The 20,115-nt window shown below is 37.2% G+C and overlaps 5 protein-coding genes across 6 annotated transcripts; 4 read left to right on the top strand and 1 right to left on the bottom strand.

Annotated features, from left to right (window-relative positions):
- The first annotated feature begins 1,805 nt into the window (after positions 1-1,805).
- On the top strand, positions 1,806-3,318 carry LOC6652183 (putative gustatory receptor 57a). Its single transcript, XM_002074888.2, has 2 exons — positions 1,806-2,942; positions 3,004-3,318. Exons 1-2 carry the CDS (start codon positions 1,806-1,808, stop codon positions 3,118-3,120), a joined length of 1,254 nt encoding a protein of 417 aa, XP_002074924.1. The 3' UTR covers positions 3,121-3,318.
- A 4,049-nt stretch (positions 3,319-7,367) lies between these two features.
- Positions 7,368-8,262, top strand: LOC124459843 (golgin IMH1-like). The gene is made up of 2 exons (XM_047009592.1): positions 7,368-7,520; positions 7,621-8,262. Exons 1-2 carry the CDS (start codon positions 7,443-7,445, stop codon positions 8,260-8,262), a joined length of 720 nt encoding a protein of 239 aa, XP_046865548.1. The 5' UTR covers positions 7,368-7,442.
- An 804-nt stretch (positions 8,263-9,066) lies between these two features.
- LOC111519606 lies at positions 9,067-13,240 on the top strand. 2 transcript variants are annotated; one of them, XM_047009819.1, is made up of 6 exons: positions 9,067-9,462; positions 9,521-11,359; positions 11,429-11,770; positions 11,839-11,972; positions 12,027-12,423; positions 12,496-13,240. In XM_047009819.1, exons 1-6 carry the CDS (start codon positions 9,393-9,395, stop codon positions 12,906-12,908), a joined length of 3,195 nt encoding a protein of 1,064 aa, XP_046865775.1. In that variant the 5' UTR covers positions 9,067-9,392; the 3' UTR covers positions 12,909-13,240. The 2 variants fall into 2 exon arrangements, with proteins under 2 accessions (XP_046865775.1, XP_046865774.1); XM_047009818.1 differs by having other exon boundaries at positions 9,068-9,462; positions 11,839-12,423.
- Positions 13,241-13,433: 193 nt separating this feature from the next.
- On the bottom strand, positions 13,434-16,003 carry LOC124459947. Its single transcript, XM_047009820.1, has 4 exons — positions 15,884-16,003; positions 15,180-15,247; positions 15,018-15,109; positions 13,434-14,965 (listed from the first exon to the last, which is right to left on the bottom strand). The coding sequence occupies exons 2-4, from the start codon at positions 15,196-15,198 to the stop codon at positions 13,439-13,441; spliced, it is 1,638 nt and encodes a 545-aa protein (XP_046865776.1). The 5' UTR covers positions 15,199-15,247; positions 15,884-16,003; the 3' UTR covers positions 13,434-13,438.
- A 3,149-nt stretch (positions 16,004-19,152) lies between these two features.
- LOC6652186 lies at positions 19,153-19,862 on the top strand. Its single transcript, XM_002074891.3, has 2 exons — positions 19,153-19,222; positions 19,290-19,862. Exons 1-2 carry the CDS (start codon positions 19,153-19,155, stop codon positions 19,856-19,858), a joined length of 639 nt encoding a protein of 212 aa, XP_002074927.2. The 3' UTR covers positions 19,859-19,862.
- The last annotated feature ends 253 nt before the right edge of the window (positions 19,863-20,115 follow it).

Raw genomic sequence — 20,115 nt, 5'->3', positions numbered from 1 at the left:
TTTAACACTTATGGTGAGATTATATATCGAGAATTTCGTCCCCATTTGTATTATGTTTTCCTTTCATACACATTTCGAACCCGAGCCAACACACAAAAACTGGCAAATCAACAAACTTGACAAACAAAACAACATTTTTGATAAGGGGTCATGTGTAAATTTTTGGGTTAGCATTTTTTTTTTTGTGGCAATTGAAGAGACGAGAACAATCACAGCTCGGATATGTATGTGTTGGCATTTTAAATTAACGTTAATTGAATAGGGTCGAGAAGTGTTTCGTTTTGTTTCGCCAGATCTTTTTTTTATTATTATTATTATTTGTACATGTCAGAGAGTCAATCAGTCAGCCAGTTAGATTGTCAGCTGTCAAGGTTTGATGGAGATTGGAGGAGAAGGCAACAAATTTTGGCATTTTGTTTGACATAGAAAAATTGATTTACTGACCAGGGGAAATCTATAAATAAATTCAGGCAGTTGCAAAATGAGAAAAAATAATCTTTTGATAAATGCATATAATTAAAGTATACTTTTTACATATGGTATTGTATAGATGTACAATAGCCTAAGAAATACTACTTTACACTTTTTTATTTCTTTATTTAATTCTCGCTGTCAATTATTATTCCATTTAAAACTCTCACAACCAGATACATATGTATGGATACAAGTCTAGATCAAGTTATTTTTTAATTTTAAAATTTAAATATTGACAACTAATCAATCGAATGTTTAAATGAAGTTTGGTGCCCCAAACCATTAGACAAATGTTGAGTTACCTCCCTTAAAAACTTGGGAAGACTAAAAAGTGTTAATCATGAACAAAATTTAATAAGATGCCAGGATGCATACATACATGAAAAGAGATCAGATAGACAAGGACTGGATTTTAAGAAATGAAAGAAAGATTTTTTAAGGCTAAAGGACATGTAAGAGACCGAGAATGAGGTACTTTTTTGGAATAGTCTTGAAAAGTTCTTGGTATATTGACTGACGAACTAAAAAGTAAAATAAATTCCCTGAAACTCAAGTAAGATGGAAAAATGAATTCATTTATCGCTTTCTTGTACACTTACGGTGTATTCTTTTTTTTTGGTTTTTGGCTGTCAATTGTTTTGTAGATCAATTGCCTAATTAATTTTACACTGGCTTTCAGAAAGTTTTGGGACATTCATAAATATTTAATGGCAAATAATTAACAGCAGACGAGGGGGAGGATGCCGACAGACAAGAAGGAGTCATGATTGATTGCCGCCTGCTGTCGTTCGGACAATCATAAAATTTCCGTTAATCAAGTTTAATTAATTAAGGCAACAGCCGACGACAATGATATGGACTTCTGGCTGGGCCCTTTGTATACTTCATCCATGTCAATATTTCCGCTTTTTGGCCAAATTGTAAATTATGCAATACCTTCCCAGACCAAGACGGAGGTGGCCTGGGGGCGGGTGTTGACATGGAGATGGAAGATGACAATAATAATGATGTGGGCGGCGGGACAATGAGTCCGCAGTCATTCTTAAAGATTACGACATTAAATTCTGTTACTAATTTCATTTGCATATTCTTCAATTGTAAGTACTCATTTGTTTAGGATTTATATTAACCCAGCACGTATTGAGACATTTTCTGATTTGTGTGTCTAATTTGTGACAATTTATTTGTCACTTATCAGTTTACTGACCGATTTCCAATGCCGTTCAATTACTTAATTACATCCTAATGGCTGCGACTAATTACTTTCATGGACATTTTACCAATTTGTTTCACAAATCACGTTTCAGTCGCGCATTCGAATAGCCAGCGAGATGACAGTTCTCTTTTTCTTTCCGGAGCCAAACACTTTCTACGATTGCGTTAGATTCATTTGTGACATTCAGTTCTTTATGTGCTGCAATGGGTTCTTCCACTTGGAGATCAGCTTATGGTCACGCATCTATTCCATAGTCTTTGCATTTCTGATCATATTTGGGCTCTTCGGTTCTCTCGTCTTCATAATGTTGGACGGTGATCTCCGCTCTCGGGTCCTGGAAATGGACAACTTGGTGTTGAGTATTGTCGGCCTCGAACTGGTCATGTCCACCATGGTCTTTGTGGTCACCATGATGACACTGCAGTTATCAGCTTGGCGACATTTGTCTATCTATACACGGATGGCCAAAGTGGACAAAAGACTGATAAGGGATTTCGGAGCAAATCTCAATTACCGCAAATTGTTGAGAAAAAATGTTGTTCTATTAACAATAATAAGCCTCCTCTATGTGGGGGCTATAACCAGAGGACTAGCCCTCATCTCTGGTGGACAACAAATACTACTGATTCTGGTAGCAGCTCTTTGTTACATTGTGGTAACCGGAGGACCACATTTCACGGGCTATATTCACATGCGTCTGGCCGAACTATTGACCATACGGTTCCGACTTTTGCAGCAGATCCTGAATAGAAATTTTCTTAACTGGAAGTTCCCCAAGCCACAGATCCGAGATCAACGTCTACGTGAGGCAGTGGAAATGGTGCAAGAATTGCACTATCTGATAGTTGAAATCAATGAGGTTTATAGCCTCAGTTTGTGGTCGGCCATGGGTCATGATTTCACACTGAGTACCAGTGAGCTTTACATTATATTTGGCCGATCTGTGGGCATTGATCCCACCGAGGGCGCTGATCCCGATGACTTGAGCAATGGCACTCGAATTGTGCTGGCCTATGTTGCGTTGTGTATGCTGCCTCCGTTCTACAAAATGCTCATTGCACCATTCTATTGTGATCGCACGGTTCAGGAGGCTCGACAGTGCCTTCATCTGATCGAACAACTGGATAATTGGTATCCGGCCAACAGAGAGATACACAATCTCGTTGAAGCGTTGATGAAATGGCGACGGGAATCTCAAATAAAATTTAAAAGTGGATTGGATGTGGTGCTCGATAAGACAGTAATTAGTTTGGTGGGTAATTAAAAAATACATTTTAATTGAACTTAATTGGCTCTCATCTAATCGATTGCAGTTCACATCAACTGTCTTTAACTATTTGCTAATACTTATACAATTTAGCATGACCCAGAAGATGGGTGAACAAATTGAACAACAAAAAATTGCTCTACAAGATTGGATAGGCTCGTGATAGAAATGCAGAGATCGACTTGCCATACAAACATCATCAAGTTAATTAATTTACTTATACGTACTTCTATGCCTCGTTAACATAGAAACTCCATAAATAAGTCAGCGGAAGAGACAAAGACCACTTGGAGATACCAACCTACTCTCCAATGCAATCAGGCTCGTGTCCTGTGTCCCGTGTCCCGTGTCACTGCACCCAGGAGAGCAAAGGAAGAACACTTACTTCGCTCACTTTGGGGGCTTTGGTCCAGGCTACTAATGATTATAATGTTTGTCGTTTATTTTATTTGAATTTTATGCAAATTTTTATGGAGACTGCAGCCTGGCAGGCTTTTATCACACGGAGCCAACAACTTGACTCGTCCACCCCCACACAACTCCTGCTCGAGTCTCAATAAAAATTCAAGTTATTTTATACATGTTGAACTAAAAATGTTCATCAGCATGAAGGAAGCTTTCATTTAATTGACAATTGATTTTTTCAACATTTCAACTCGTTTTCTGTTTTTTTTTTATCATCATTTAAGTTAAGTCCCCACTTAAATTCTTAAAGATTTTTTTCCGTCTAGTAGATAGTAAGTATCATTTTCATTCAACTCAGTATTCTTATTTTATCTTCCAATTAAACAATTGCATAAATTTGCCACTTGCCAACATGCAAGAGAAACAAAATCAGGAAAAAATACTGGGCGTATACGTATTATTATTGTTATGTTGTTCAATTTATTGATCGAAATGAAACTTAAAGTATTTATTGCATTGGATCTTTTATGCTCATCATTTCAATGGCTCTGAACAAGCCTCGTAATTATACACTTTCGACAAAGCAAAAAAAAGGAAAACAAAAAGACAACAAAATAAAGAGAATATTGGTTTTTTGGCGGAGTTTGCAACCAACTCGACTAGCTGAAGACGTCGAAACTGAACACCCTTAATTTCATTTGCATACGCAACTTGGATAAATATTAAATCGGTATAAAGTAAAATGTTTTCATGCAATTATAAGCCCTTTCAATCTCTTATCTAATCATTTTAAAAATGTTATAGGGTATAAAGGTTTTGCCATGAAAGTTGCAGTTGCCTTTATATAACTGATGAAATAATATTTTGTTCGCCCTCGACATTCTTTTGTGTCATTACCATACATTTTTTTCCTTCCTGACTATTATACGGGACCACCAAAAGTATTTCAATTGCCATATATACGAAGGATACGAACCAATGGCCATAGCAATCTCATATACAAAGGCTGAGAGCATTTATTTTCAATAATTACTGGAACAGCCAGGAGCCAGAAAGGGAACAGGGGCGGGCTGATGAATGTTGGGGCATTTCCCCCATTCGAAGAGGAAAAAAACACACACACACACTCACAGACCAAAGGAATGGTTGAGTAAAATGTTATTACATTGTGGCTAATTGAAAATTGATTACAAGCACTTATGGTAAATAACTGCTACCAGGGTAATGCTTACTCCGATTTCCTTCGATTTGCTCTGTTGCCAATCAAAGTTACACAGAAAAGTACTGTAATAATTTATCCAAATTGCTAGGCTTAGAGAGAGAGAGACTGATTAGTTGTGATACGACTTGACAAGGGGAATGGGAAATTATGCAAAAGCCAACATCAGCATATAACCTACTTTGACATCAACTAACTCATTTAAAACTTTTACTAATAGGATGTCACACATGTCGACGACAAGGCAAGGACTAAAGGACTAAAAGAAGCCAAAGGAGCAGATGTTGGCCTCATCATCATCCTCATCGCCGTCGCCGTTGTAGTCATAGTCGACGTGTGCTTAGCCCAATTAAAATGTGGTCAGGGCTAAAGCTGCAAAACCCGCATCAGCGGGAACTGCGAAGGCAACGACACAAAAGTTGGCTCTATGTGCAACAATGCAAAAAATGGTTGAGTTTTTGCTTTCTTAACTTAACTTAATTAGCAGACGGCATGGCTTTTTATTCATTCATACATTAATTCACTCATTCATTCGTTCGCTCGGCACCTGCATGGGGGAATACAATAAAAAAAGGAAAATGTTTAAGCTTGCTTGTCATAAAACAGCTAACACAAATTAAGGTTAAGTTAGCAGACAAAACGTTGCTTCATTATAATTACACGACTCAGTGATTTGAAACTGGGCATTACATTTTTACCTGCAAAATAGTAGGCCTTCTCCAACACTATACCGCTAATTGCTACAATCTCTCCAACATGTTCAGTGTTGGTTGTAGTATTTGCACGCAAAGTAGTGTTAAAAAGTTTTACAAAATTGATAAGCCGCGAACAAACTTCATCTGAACTCACTTTGATGAACAGTTCAGAAAAAGCATAAATTAGAGACATTTTTTTGTTATTTTTTTTTTTATTCTTTATTCTTTATTTAAGATCTGTCCAGGGGACAATTATTAAATTTGATTGGACATTGACATAAGGGAAAAAATAATAAATGTGATAACACATAAACAATTAATAAACTTGATTAGACATTAACATTAGGAAAACAGTTAGTACGGATTAATTAGGACAATGACAGTGTGGAGCCTTAGGAGCTGCTCAGCTCAGCCGGAAAGGTAGGTCTAGTGGTGTCATCTTCTGGTGTATAAGCTGTTGTCCAATAGGTTGGGCAGAATTTGGTTTTGGAGTCTCAATTTGGACCTGCCACCTAAAAGCCAGTTAATATCTAGCTGCTTACGCTTGTTTTTAATGTGGGAAGCCCAGGTTAGGCGCCTGTCCATGGTGAGTGCCAGGTATTTAGCTTCAAATAGATCATTACAACACTTTTAATGAAAATAATTCATGTAATTGAAATAGGCAACAACATAACAAAAGTCATTGATTCGGTAGTAACGGCATCTTATGTATATTTGTGCTTATCTGGCAATGTGAAGTCTTGCTAATGGCATCCATTTGTTTGCGGACCTTTCACTCTTTCCATTAATCAGAATGAGGTATCCTTATGGTAAGTACTTGAATACTCATTACTTACTTGAAGCCTTATATTCTACTGCCTATCTAAGAACAATGTTAAAAAATACTTTAGATTTCATATAAGTTCCAACTATTTCTTAGAACAGAAGTTTAGAAGTTTAACATTTTGCATGATTTAGTTCACTAATTTAAAATGTGTTCAGTAAAATGATTCTTAGTTCAAATAGAAGACCATTATGGTCAAAGTAGGAGCCGTACTGTGAACGGCAAGGCAACTTTATGCAAAAGTTTAAATGTCCTGTTGACCAGGTGATTCTAGTAGTTTTCTGGTCCTCTCTTCAAACGAAATGTTAGTCTTTTTCAAAGCTTAATTTGAATGGCACGCACAAGAAAGTTTTCCTGACAGATTTTCTACCGAAATATCGTAATCAAATTTGGCACACTAACAATTACTATCAGTATACATTCCATGTTTAAATAAAGTAAGTCGTCTCGCCGACCTCGGTATACCATGCACCAGGTGAAAAAATATTTTCACTCTAGCTCTTATAGTCTCCGAGATCCACGTGTTCATACGGACAGACGGACGGACGGACATGGCGAGATCCACTCGGCTGTAGATGCTGATCAAGAATATATAACTTCCTTCAGCCTGTTACATACATTGAAGCGACTTTAATGTAAAATTTCAACCTGTGCGGTACAAAAACTTAGAGCTTTAACACAAAAACTAAAAAAAACCTGTCGTTCGACTTAAATTTTTAGTGTGTCATATTAAAGGTAATGGAAGTAGCCAAGGAAGTAATGACATACATTGACCACATCTTACAAATAAACATGGTTGAATTTTGATTACATTTGGTGGTTTGCTCGTCTTAGTGTTTGTGTTTGTATTGAACACGAAATTCGTTTCTTCTTTTAAGAGACTAATTTATTATCCACATATACACGTGTACATATATTTTTACAAGCATCTCCGCGAATCGTGAGATCTCCTGGGATTGAAATCGTTTTCACACGGCAATCCCAAAGATATGGTAGATAGAGCTCAGTGTGAATCGGGGATAAGGCTATTTTGCGTGAAGCCAAATTTCCACATCAAAATTTTATAATATTGCACACTTATTGTGCTGTTTTTCATCAGGTAGTTTTTTTTCGGGACTCCCGGAATAAAAACCAAGTTTATACCTACTTTGAAGATTAAACGAAGCAAATCCACGTAATAAAACGGCAGATGTCAGCAAATAAATAGATATAAGTAGAATAGATAGGTAGAAACATTTCCACCAATGTATGTATATATTGGACTTGCTTACTCAACGAGTTAGATAGTCTAAAGTTGGTCGGTCACAACTGCGCACACATTTCTCCTCAATTTAACAGATAAAATGGATCAAGCCATACTCAATTTGATGTTGTCGAATATGGATGGTTCTATAGAAGATTCTTTATCGGAGACCAATTCCGTAAGTATACATCAATATATACGTACGTACATATATGTATACTGACTATATGTAAAACAAAAAAAAAATCTATACTTATAAAATAAAATCCATATTGCAGCAAGCAGGCAAGTTGATTAAACTAAAAGATCAGCAAATCGAATCGAAAGATCAGCAAATTGATAATCATGTAAAGACAATATCAACGCTGTCAATAAAATGTCTGGAAATACATAAGCATTATATGGAGAATCAAATGGCCGAAAAGAACAAGGAAGTATCGCAGATTGTGTCAAAGTACCCGGACCAACTAAAGGAGTCGATGGCTCCCTCAAACGAGACCAACGAAGCACTAAATAGCCATGAAACAATAAAAGAACAACTCAGAGATCAATTGGCGGACCAAGCTAAAGCTAGAGAAGATCAACTCAATGCTCTTTTAGAGGAGTCGAATAAAAAAGTTGAGAATCTAATCGCGCAACTATCAGAAGCCGAAAGTAAACTTAAAGAGGCGAATACATTTTTACAGGAGTCCAACGAGAAAGTAAAGATGCTCGAAATTGAGAAACAGCAAATGGAGAATAAGCTGACATTAAAAATTAACGAGTATGAAATTCTGATAAAAAATAACGAAACGAAAATTAAGAATTCAGATAACAAAGAATACAAATCGTTAATTCACTTGGCAGGATGGGGATCCCGGAAGGTGACCATTCACTTTATCATTTTCATAACAATGATATCGCTGGTCCTAGTTGGATAGTCATAAAACGTTATGAACGTCAAAGCGGATCACTCAAGAAAACTATTGACGTTCACTCGAGTTGGGTGTACTATCTCACTAAAGATCATCCCCACGAATTATACATTCACTTAGTATATAAGGATGGAACCACCTCATTTGCCCACTATGATGAATTTGCTCTTCATGATTTGAACGGCAGTGTATGTAAAATAAAATCGATGGGTGCTCTTAGAACCTCACTAACGATTCGTGGTGATTTTTGCGGACGTACTTTAGTACTTTAGTAGTTTTTATACCCTAGCAGAGGGTATTATAAAATTGGTCAGATGTTTGTAAAGCACAGAAGGAGACGTTTCCGACCCCATAAAGTACATACATATGTACCTATGTATGTATGCATGTATATAATAACTGTGTGTGGTAATTTTTTTCATTACTTGCCAACCCTGTAACATTATAATACATAGTGAGCAAAAATGTAGCGTTTTCTTGTCTCTTTCGCACTCACGAATGTGTAATGTACACACATACATATGTGTTTGAGTATTTCATCGATGTTTGCAACAATCGTTGTTATCGATGTTTTCAACGTTTCGATGTTTGCGCGGTATTTTTAAAATCATTCATTTATTTCGCGAATCTCAATTTTTTAAATTCTTCTGCAACGCTGAAATAAAGAGGTATAGCAACAATAGTTAAAGCGATACTAAATAAAACAAAACGACTAAGAAAGATTTTGACTTATATTTTAATTATAAATTTATTTGGTAACTTTTTTTTATAACTAATTGAAGCTTTAACTTTTTCTTTTAAATTATTGTCATTAAAAAAAAAAACAAGGTTTAAGGATCATTTTTGTTTACGACACTAGATTTCAAAGATATTATTTGGCCTGCCGTGCTGAATCGTTCCACACATAAAAGGCATGTGACAGGCACACATATAAATTTGTTGGCCATTTTTTTTAAACTTACGTGTCCGATGAACAACCCTAAAGAAACTTTGTAAAGAAGATAATATTACTGTCAATTATTAATATAACTATCAATTAGTAAAATCCACTTTCCAAAAAAAGAAAAGAATAAAAAAACATCGATAGTGCTGGCCAGGTGTTTTTATAAAACATTGATGTATCGATATTACCATCGATGTTACTTCCAGCTCTAATGTATGCATGTAGCTTTCCTATAGCAAGTAAAAAGTTGTTTTCAATGCAGGGTTTGTAAAAAGATAACGGACAATTTTATTCCAAATTACATTTTCGTCTATTTTGCAGAGGTGCATGTCGTTGAAGAGATTAAGACGGAGGAGGACAAGCCGAAGAGGCAGTCGTCGATAGAGAAGCTTAAATTAAAGCGCCGTCTAATTGCTTTGGTAGCCAAACAGGACGCTCTCTATGATGCCAGACATCACCGCTTTTTTGACGACTCGTACAAGAATGAATTGTGGCAGGACATAGCCCAAGAATTGTCCCTCGATCTGACCGAATGCCTTAGCACTTGGGCAAAGGTTCGGTATAAATATCAAAACCATGTGCGCTGCTTGCGCAATTATCGACGGACAATCGGTCAAAACAGTGGCGCCAAACGGCGTCGTCGTCCGGTCATGATCCTTGAGGAGGATTTGATGTTTCTATACGAGCATGTCGCAAAATTGAAACTGAAACCACAGCGTTTACCCAAAATCCGTGTTGAGAGTTTGGAAAAAGACAGCCTGGAGTCGGCAGGTGAAATTATTGATGTCGATTTGTTTGCCGACGAGGACGTCTCTAAGTTCCCGTGCATCAACGAATATCGGCGCCTCATTGAGGCGGTGAAACCCTATCCGCAACTCTACGATGTTGATCACACGGACTATAATAATTATAGACATCGTGGCCTTATCTGGCTCGCAATTTCAAATGAATTGCGCGATAGAGCTACCAAGCTAATGAAACTGTGGCTCTACCTTCAAACACGCTACGAATGGGAGCTGATTAGCACTGGGGACAGACTGCAGCACTCGGAGCTGGGACATATGCTCTCCTTCCTTGGCCCCCACGTCATTCGGAATCCTAGCACTGTGTGCAAATCCTCGCTGTATTTGCAGAATGACTGGTTTGATCCCATCCAAAATTTTCCCACTATTTTAATTCTGATCGATACAATAAAAGGCTTGCCCGAATTGGTGCAATTTGTGCAATCGAATGTGTCCCCATCCAAAAAAGGGCCGCGCTATCATGTCCTCTGGATGAAGGTCGCCAGCCTGGTGAAAAGCAGTTGTCAGAGTTGTGAGGTCACCTGGCTAACATTTCATTGCTTATTTCAAGAGCTTTCTGAAATGCGTAAATGTGGCTATTTGCTAAAGGATAAATGGTATTTCGAAGACGTCATCGGCTCCATGAACGAGCAGATATTACCATCGCCTCTACCATTCGCCATAGTATATCCGCCGACAGCCAAGACCAAGATTGATTCCAACTCCAATCCCAATACAACATCATCATCAGTATTGGTCAGAAGCACAAGCTCCATTTCGAGCCCTCTAGTATATAAGCAGGCTACGTCATTGACCACTTCTCTGGCTTCGCCTAATTTACCCTCTCTGGGCACCGCATCGACCAGAAATGGAAACCAGGTGACAGTGCGTATTCTTCAGTGCAGCTCCAGTGTGGCATCATCTGCCTTGCTTGTCCCTTCTGCAAAAGAGACAAAATTGGTGGGAAATACCATTCTTCATAATAAAGTGTCTGTAATCAAGCTAAATCCAACCTCAGTGAAGATCGCAACCACAACCTTGTCCTCTGCTAGACCATTACCTATACTATCACTGAATGTTCCACTAAAGAAAAATCATGAAAGCGCTTTAAATATTAGATCAAATACAGCTGCTCCAGCCGCTACTGAGAAAACTCCAAATGATTTGAAAGTGGAACTTGTAGAGAATCTCGATAAAGCCAGTTCCTTGCATGTTTGGAGTAAAACTCTCGCCTTTCATTACCAACTGAGTATGGGATGCACTGCGTTGTTTATTCGTGAGATAATGGCCATACCGCAGCTCCACAGCAAGAATCCACAACTATTATCGAAAAATTGTGACTTTTGGCAGCAGATTTCCGACAAATTCCATGTACCTGGTAAATGAGTAAACTTAAGAAAACCCTAAAAAGTTTTTAAATGATATCAATTTGTTCTTCTATTGACAGAGGCTGCCTGTCGTGCCTGTTGGAGTTTTCTGGTGAAAAATATGTCGCTATTTCCCCACATTGCTCCTATGTCGGACCTAATGTGTCCAATTGGACCCAATAATAAGATATGGCAGAAATCGCATTATCTGTTTAGTGAACTCAATGAAATAGCAAGTAAAAATCAATGGATCAAACACAAGGATAAACTGCCTGCTCTATTACAGCATTTTGGACATTACGATCACCTCTATTGTGATTTGCGGAAGCCACGTCCCGGCGAGTCACTTCGGACTCCTCACAAATGCAGTGAACAAGAACGTCAGGCAATATGGCGATCAGTTAGTGAAAAGTTTCCCAACAGTAAGTGGTCTGTAAGAACAAAGAGGGAGAAACACCAATTGCATCATTTTATTAAATCTTTCTTGCAGTGAATTGCCGTGAAATCTGCTTAACTTTCAAGTCGACTTTTCTCACTTATATGGAAGATCTTGAGCGGGGTGTTGAGAATCCTTGGCCACAAGACTGGTGGCAGTCGCTGGAGCAGTTAAAATTTCTTGTCTCGGTGCGTTATCATCCATTGGAACCATTCTACTATATTGTCCATAGAAAATTTCAGGAGGAAGTGATACGATGCAACCTCCACGAGTTGTTAAAAAGCGACTTAATGGATAAGGAGAATGCAATTCAATCAAACACATCGGAGCGTTTTATCATGCCTTGGGAATCAAAAGAGGCCAAACGTCTACTAACCGGTCGGCTGATTGCCACATCATTATCATCCACGAAAGACAGGGATTGGCCCCCACTTTCGCTGCCCGAGATTCATGGCCCTGTTCCACCAACCTCCAAAAATTCAATGCGACATGCGCAGGGCCCTTCGGGAATATTGCCCACAATTAGTCCTTTCCAGCTGACACGTGAGCTACTTAATTATCCCTATACCTTCAGGGGAGCCTCCACAATGAAACAGCGTGCGGCTTGGGTGAGAGTTGCCAACAATCTTTATACCACAGGTGCATAAGTATACTCTCCAATTTGATCCTCTAGGGTTGATTCTAATCCTAGCAATTTTTATATCTCCATAGTTCGTGAATGCCGTCTAAGTTTGCAGCATGCTATCCGCCAGCAGCGTATTCTAAGTGTGCTCGATCCTGAATGTCGCTGTCTTCTGAATCAGAAATATTATTGCCATATGAGGGAAATCTATAGTCAGATGAGCCCAGAGGGCACACCTCCTACCGATCTCAATAGGCCGCTGCCTGACACTGGAGTCCCAATTTATCCAGAACATTATATACCCGAGATCAATATGATGACCTGCAAGCCCAGATTGGTTCTCAAGAATTTGACCTTTGCCATGGAAAACTTTAGTTCTTCCGTCCAAGAAGAACTTCAACTAAAACTGGCGCAGATTTTTACCAGATATGCTGAAGAAGCACGTCTAAACTGGCCAATGAAGGCACCAATAGAGCATTTAAATAATGTGACTAACGATTGAAGTCAAAAACGGATCCTTGATGGAACCTTAATAGATCTAAGAATCCTATATTTAATAACCACATAGCTATGGATACCGAAATGTTTTGTTTTTTGTTCTTTTATTTTTACCTCTATTTTTGCCAAAAATAGCATGCTTAAAGTTTAACGTTTAAGAGAATTGAATCTTACTTCATTTAATTTTTAAAATGCCTTATTTGTGTATGAAAAAAAAAAAGTTAATTCGTCTTTAATACTTTATTTGAACCAAATTTAATGCAAACTGTTTGAGTATTTTTAAAGTATTTTTCAGTATATCCTTCTTGTCAAATAAAATGATTGGCTTTTTATTCATATTTTACATTACATTTGAATATTGTCCATTAAGGTAAAGGTAAATGTAAAAAAAAAATGTATAATGTATCCTGACTCTTCATAGTCAAACTTTTATAGGATTTATAGATCTAAATTAAGTACCTACTATTACAGTTTTCGGAATTTTTATATATAGGTAACATAGATAGAAATCTATCTGTTGTCTTAATTCATATTTCAATTGATCAATCTTATATTAATTACATTATTGGCAGCCACGTCGGAATTAGTATTAATTGAGTCCCCGATTTTGGTAGCTCCCACGTAAAGACGGAAGTACAACTTCCGATTCTTTTCCTTATTGATAGTTGCTTGTAATCCTCTAAGATTTACAATGTTGCGCATTCGAAACTTAGTTAAGTGTGGGCAATAAAGAAGTTCTAGTTCTTGCAACTTTGGGCAGCCATGTAGTAGGCGGAAAACACCATTGAAGGTAACGCGAATGCTATACTCTATACTAAAGTGCTCCAGGTTTTTCAGCTTGGTAAACTCCCCCAAAATGTCATCATTAATGGCCCTCGACCCGGAGAGAACCAGTTTACGCAGTTCGTCAAACTTTATTATTTTCAGAAGCATCTGGTTAGTTATACTGTGTGCATTGTAAATATTTAATTGTTCCAATTGCTGCGATTTCGTAACAAGCAGCTGATCCAGAAGTTGGGCAAATGTATTAGTTGAGTGTATGTTTTGAATGTGAATTCTCTTCAGATTGGGCAAACTTGCTATCTTCTTATAGTTGGTTTTATTGAAAATTCTAAAGCGCAAAGTTTCTATTGAAACCGGATAATCGTAAATATCCGAGTGTATGTTATCGATACCCGAGATGTTAAGGTCCTTCAAGTTTGGTAGACACTTGTCCATCTGCATCAAATAATTCGGCATTTTGTCTCCACAATTAAAAAGTCCCAGAGTTTTAATAGATACTGGAAGTTTCTTTAAGTCAATCCCACTACGATGCCAATTATGTGACAAGATGAGACTTTTAAGATTCTTTAAATTCTTTAAAGCCACTAAACTTCCCTCAGTAAGAGTGCATCCGTTTAGATCCAGATTTTCCAACTTACTGGTATTGGCAAACATTTTGAATACATTTTGGGAACTTAACTGAGTGCTCCGAAGTTTTAAAGACTTTATATTTACGCAGTTTTTTCCAAAATAGTCATAAAACCTCTCACGACGGGGTCTAATCACACCTTGAAAAGTTTCAATATATCGACCAAATATAACGAAAAAGTCGCGCATATCCCACACAGTCAAGGGGTTGAATATTTTGAAATCCACCGAATTGTGTAAGGGTCTCGTATCCAAATTGTATACATCTCGAAATTGAGTGCAACATCGCAAAAACTGCAACTGATCGGGCAACGGAAGATATTTAAGGATTTTTACCAAGCAGTCATCAGGAATCTGCATTATATCTATCTTTTCTGGCCGATCGTTTGGTGGCTCAACTGGGCTATAATTGCCAATGGTCTTAACATGGAATTCATGTCCATTCACAAGATGTTTCTGACTCAGCAATGCCTTAGCTGCATCCAGTGAATGGGCAAATAGGACGCGGCCAGTTTTCACTTGTTCTTCCTTTTCCAATCTATTGGGTGAATCCTGAATTTGCAAAGGACTTTTGCTACCATTATTGAAGATCTGCAGATGCACCACATCGCCATAACTCTTAAAATGTTGATGTAATTCATTGTCATTTAGCTGTAAGAAATATTGGATAAACAATGATTCATATTCTTGGGCAGGGACTTACCTCTGTTGGAACGTCGTACACATATAACTCCTGAACGAGAATGTAATCCTCGGTGTAGCACTTGTCATCTTTGATATAGTAGTTTTTGGGACCTGAAAACAAAAAGCATTTAATAATTAGTAACGAAATATTTGGTTCCTTCATTCTTTAAAATGAACTTACATGCAGGGAGTTGAGCCATTGTATCAAATTTACTGTTGAACGCGTCTTAGACTGAATTAATTAATACACTAAAAACATATTTTAAAATTTGCAATTTCATATTAGTTAATTCAGTTCACTTCAATAACATTATTTAATACATCAATTAAACTTAATCTCAAGCTTAAATACAAAAATAATTAAAGATTTTAGCAGGTTTTTATGTTTTTGTTATTAGGCGATTCAAATATTCAGGGCCGAACCTAAGAGCGGACAAGCGAGGCTATTGCCCAGGGCGGCTATTCCCCAGAGATGGGAATCACAAAACGAAAACGAGTTAATTTTTAGACAACATCTGAAGAAGATTCTTGGACATGTGAAGCCCTGTTTTTTTTTTTCTGGAGGCCTCCACTTTGCTAAAAGCATAAACTTACTTACTTTATGCTTTTCTACAACATTTCGCATTGCCGTTAAAATTCAAAGCAAAACAAATAACAACCGTTATTTACTAAAGCATATTTACACAATGTTTAATTATTTATTATTGGAATATTTTGTTATGGTATGCTGCATTGGATGCATTGGGCCATCCAATCCTATTACCTGAGAAAAATAAAGGCTTAATCGCGTATTTGCGACCTCCCCACCTCCTTACAGAAGATGAACTGGGAAATGGATTGCTTTTTATGAAATTTTTGGATATTTTATGATGTACTTATACATACCTACAAATGAAATATGTATCTATTAATGTTAACAATTGTTTGTGTTTTTTTTTATAGCTGATTAAACGTTAAATGCGCTAAAAAGTTTCTACCACAAGTCTCCCACGTAATAATGATGAAATTTGGCACGATTTCTGCTTTCGATGAGTCGATGTACACACTATCAACTTCGATACTATCGATAAACAGATCAGTGTGATCTAGTCTTTTGATTTGTTGTTTCCAACTAGTTCTAAGGGCTTTAAAGTGCAAAAGCACGTGAATTAATATGTATCGATATGGAGAAATAGCTGCTATCGATGTTTTTAACGATTCTTTATAAATTGAAACTAAACAAACGAGTCAGTATTAAACCAAAAATAACAAGTAAACTGAATTGTAAATACCCTCGCAGTCTTTGGCCGTAATATTGTAAAATATTCTAAACTTTGTATGTATCAATGATGTCTCAATTATAACAGTGTCGTATCATGTGTTTGGGTTTGTGTGTATGAAGTTTGCTTGCTTTAACTTGTGTTCTTACTGAAATTTGGGGATATGATGTTTTAGATTAAAAACTAATTCATCGTCAGGCAAATCAACATCTGACTTAGAGAGCTTAGTAAAGTTGCATCCCAACCCCTAATTTTTAAATTCGCCAAATAATATTGTGTTCAAATAAGACTGCCAAATTATTTGGCATCAGTAGACAATAAAAAATAATAAAATAACTTTATGAAAAATGGAACAAACTTTCATGGAAACTTAATCGAAGTTTCAGAAATACTTTAGAAATGAAAGAGTTTTCGTAAATTTCACTTGAGTTATTCTTAATCCGCTTACTTGCTACAATGTGGCAAAACATTTTCCCCTTTTCCGGATTGGTAGCAACGCATTCCTTCGAGCTGCTGCTGCCTCCTCAACCAAAACTGATTAATGAGCTGCAAATGATGTTATCCGCTTCGGTGCCAACAAGAAAGACAGAACCATATATATACATATGTACATGTGTACATAAGTACACACATATGTACATACATTTAGAAAGTGAGAGCGACATAAGATGCATGCAACCGGGAGGCGTTTTGAATGCCAATTGTACATGCCCCTTCTGCTGCTGTGGAGGGCGGTGGCGTTCTCATAATGATACTGTTGATGTTGCACTTCCATTGTTGGCATATGCAGACAAGTTGGTATGCATCAAAAGCATTATTGCACTTGTTGCGCCACCGCTACAGCTGTTGCAGTTGCAGCTGTTCCTAAAAATAAATAAAAGAAACGCACAGATTCCAGGCAAATGCCTTTGACACTTTTAGTGTCCACAAACTTTCGTTTTATGTGCACCACCCCGCCAAGAAAAAAAAAGTAAGAAATGAAACACAATTTCAGCAATTGGCAGATGTCAGCTTTAAACCATTTTTAAAAGCAAAGTTCCACTAAAAGTTTTTATGTTACCCGTACAACAGTCAGTTTACAGCAGTTTCGGAGTCGGCGAGTTGCTACTATCAGTTGAGAATGCAATTGCGAAAAAAGAACTGAATATACTAACCTACGAGTTTATTTAATACAACTTTAGTTCTTTGGGCCAAAAAGATTGTAGATGGTTAGACTGGATTCCCACTGGCGACCATGTTTGAGGTTCGTAAGGATTTCCCGAAATTTTACCATTCATTTGCAGATTAAGTTTGGCGTGGCGAAAGTTTAAAGCGACAGCTCGATTGACTTTTTTTTTTATCGATATTCTCATAATGCAACACTAAAAACTTGTCATTTACAGCGAAAACGTAACCAATAAATGGTTTAATTGAGTGGGAATATTCCTTGCGGAACAATCATTTTTAAAGGATCAACTACTTTGACTTATTCCATGGCAAAAAACTATATTTTAAAAATTATCTTAACTATGTCTATTTAACGAAAAATTTGGTTTAGATATATGGATTTAGGTCGATTATTATGATTATCAGTTTTGGATATATAACTGTATTTTCGGTTACTAGGACTTGCAAGTTGTTGGAACCGAAAATATTACAATTAAGTTGATTTCTTTTTGATGGAGTAGAAGTTTGTACACCCTTTCAAGTTACCATGCCTGTTACTCTAGGTAAGAGTATAAAGAGTATTACCAAATTAGTCAACAAGTTCGCAAAAGAACAGCCTACAAGCTTAGGCTGGGGCATATGTTTATATGACAGCTTTAAAATATAGTTATCTGATTTTAATCAAATTAATTATAATTATAATAATAGGACTAATAGACCTTAAAATGAGAAATATTAATTATTAGGAAAATGGCGTCAAAAGTAACGAAGTTATTGATAGAAATCACTGATTTCGAACAATCGCTTCTATGGTAGCTCAGTCATTTGGAGGTAAATTTGTCACAATAGCTCAGAAAACAACAAATTTAGAAAAGCCGCAGTTTGTGAAGCTATATAGAAGCTCGCATTCAAAATTTCAGCACTATAGCTTTAACGGTGTACGGACGCACAAGAACTCGTATCGTTGTGCTGATCAAAAATACTTATACTTTACATGTTCGGAGATGCTTCCTTTTAAACAAAATACCGATGTCGGTGCGAAATTCGTCATATCTTAGTTATGAATAAAAAATCCTATTATAGTCATAAATTCCAACGTGAAGCCAAACTTTGAAACAAAGCCAAAATTGATAAACAAAACAAAAAAATTCAAATTAATAAAAATAGTTAAAAATTTCTGAGCCGAAAATATATTTCCTATGTAAACATTGTTGATTATGAATAATGATTTATTTATTATTTGAAAGATAATATCCGTACTAGACTAAAATAAGAAGTCGTACAAATTTGATCTGGTGGTTATACAAATTCCACTTGGTTTCCATTTCCCATTCACTTACACGTAATTTCCTTCATCAGTTGTTAATTATTGCCTTGTATTTAGCATTTTGATTTTGAGTTGAAAGTGTATCTAAAGTGTATGGTTGTTTGTTGGGCATGTAAATTCTGCTGTTGTGCCGTTTTTAGGGAGGGAAATTTAGTCAGGTAGTCAAATTATTAAGTGAAAGTGGTTTGGCTGATTTTAAAAAATAGAGAAATGAAATTTTTGCTAAATGTTTCGCAGAACCTATGCCAACTTTGTCTTCTTTCTTAATAGTCATCGTTGAAAATAAACCGGTTTCGAAATTCCGATCGTCGCTGCTCTGTCAAAGGTCAGATTTGCATATTTGAACTTTCTTTGGCTGGAAGATTATAAAAGTGGAAGGGAACTGGCAACAGTGTTTTAGTTATCACCGATCATTAACAGACATGAAGCTGCTTGGAAGTTGGACGACTTGTGCGCTGGTAATATTGATGGGCATCAGCATTACGGTGGATGGTAAGAATGTCTCAGAGGTTCACAGAGAAGAAAAATCATCTATTGAATGGCTTTTGCTTAACCACAGCTCGTCGCTTGGCCCTTCGACCGCTGTCGCTGAAAGAACTACGCAGGGCTTTGCGTGAATCGGGTCAGTTGGATGACACACCAGCTGGTCGCTCCGTAGCCTCAGCTTTGGCTGGCATCAAGGGCTTTGCCTTGGGCATAACCAAAGGTGTCGGCGGTTCCATTCTATTTGATGTGGTTACCGCGAATGCCACTTTGGAGTATGTAAGCAATCTATTAAGCTCGGCATCATCGTCATCGGACAGCGATAGCAGTGGGACAGCTCAAGAGATTTGTTTCAGAAGTCGCAGCTTAGAGGGCGAGCTTATTCGAGGGAGAAGTTCGGCTGATACAGAAGAACAGGAGAGAGCAGGAAGCGGAACTACTTCCACAGATTCTGGAACAGGTACAGGTACATTAGGATCTACGACGGGCACTACTTCTGGCGGATCCAGTGGCCTTACCTGCATTGTGTTGAACAAGGGAAGAAGGAGACGGGACACTTTGGCAAACGAGACTCCTAGACAGCACACAGAGAAGAAACGAGTTCAGAGAAACCTGCGAAAGAGATTTCTGAAGAATCAACGTTAAAATAAAGTGCCTTAATATATGTACATATATGTAGGTATATATTTAGTTCTAATGTATTTATTGATTTGTATTAGTTTATTAAAAATTTAATTGCTCAAAGTGTGAAGAAGCACATGGAGTTTGTCACTAATGACTGAATGACATGGCAAGATTTTGATGTGCCAATGCCGGGGCACGGCGAATATATTGTGATATCGTTTGATTTAATCAATTGGAAAGGCGTGGGCATAGATGTATGTGTAGACCTGGGAGTGGGT

The sequence above is a fragment of the Drosophila willistoni genome (assembly GCF_018902025.1).
Source record: "Drosophila willistoni isolate 14030-0811.24 chromosome 2L unlocalized genomic scaffold, UCI_dwil_1.1 Seg168, whole genome shotgun sequence".
In the NCBI taxonomy this organism is placed as follows: domain Eukaryota; kingdom Metazoa; phylum Arthropoda; class Insecta; order Diptera; family Drosophilidae; genus Drosophila; species Drosophila willistoni.
The sequence above is the reverse complement of the archived record's forward strand: the minus strand, read 5'-3'. Positions and strand labels throughout refer to the sequence as shown.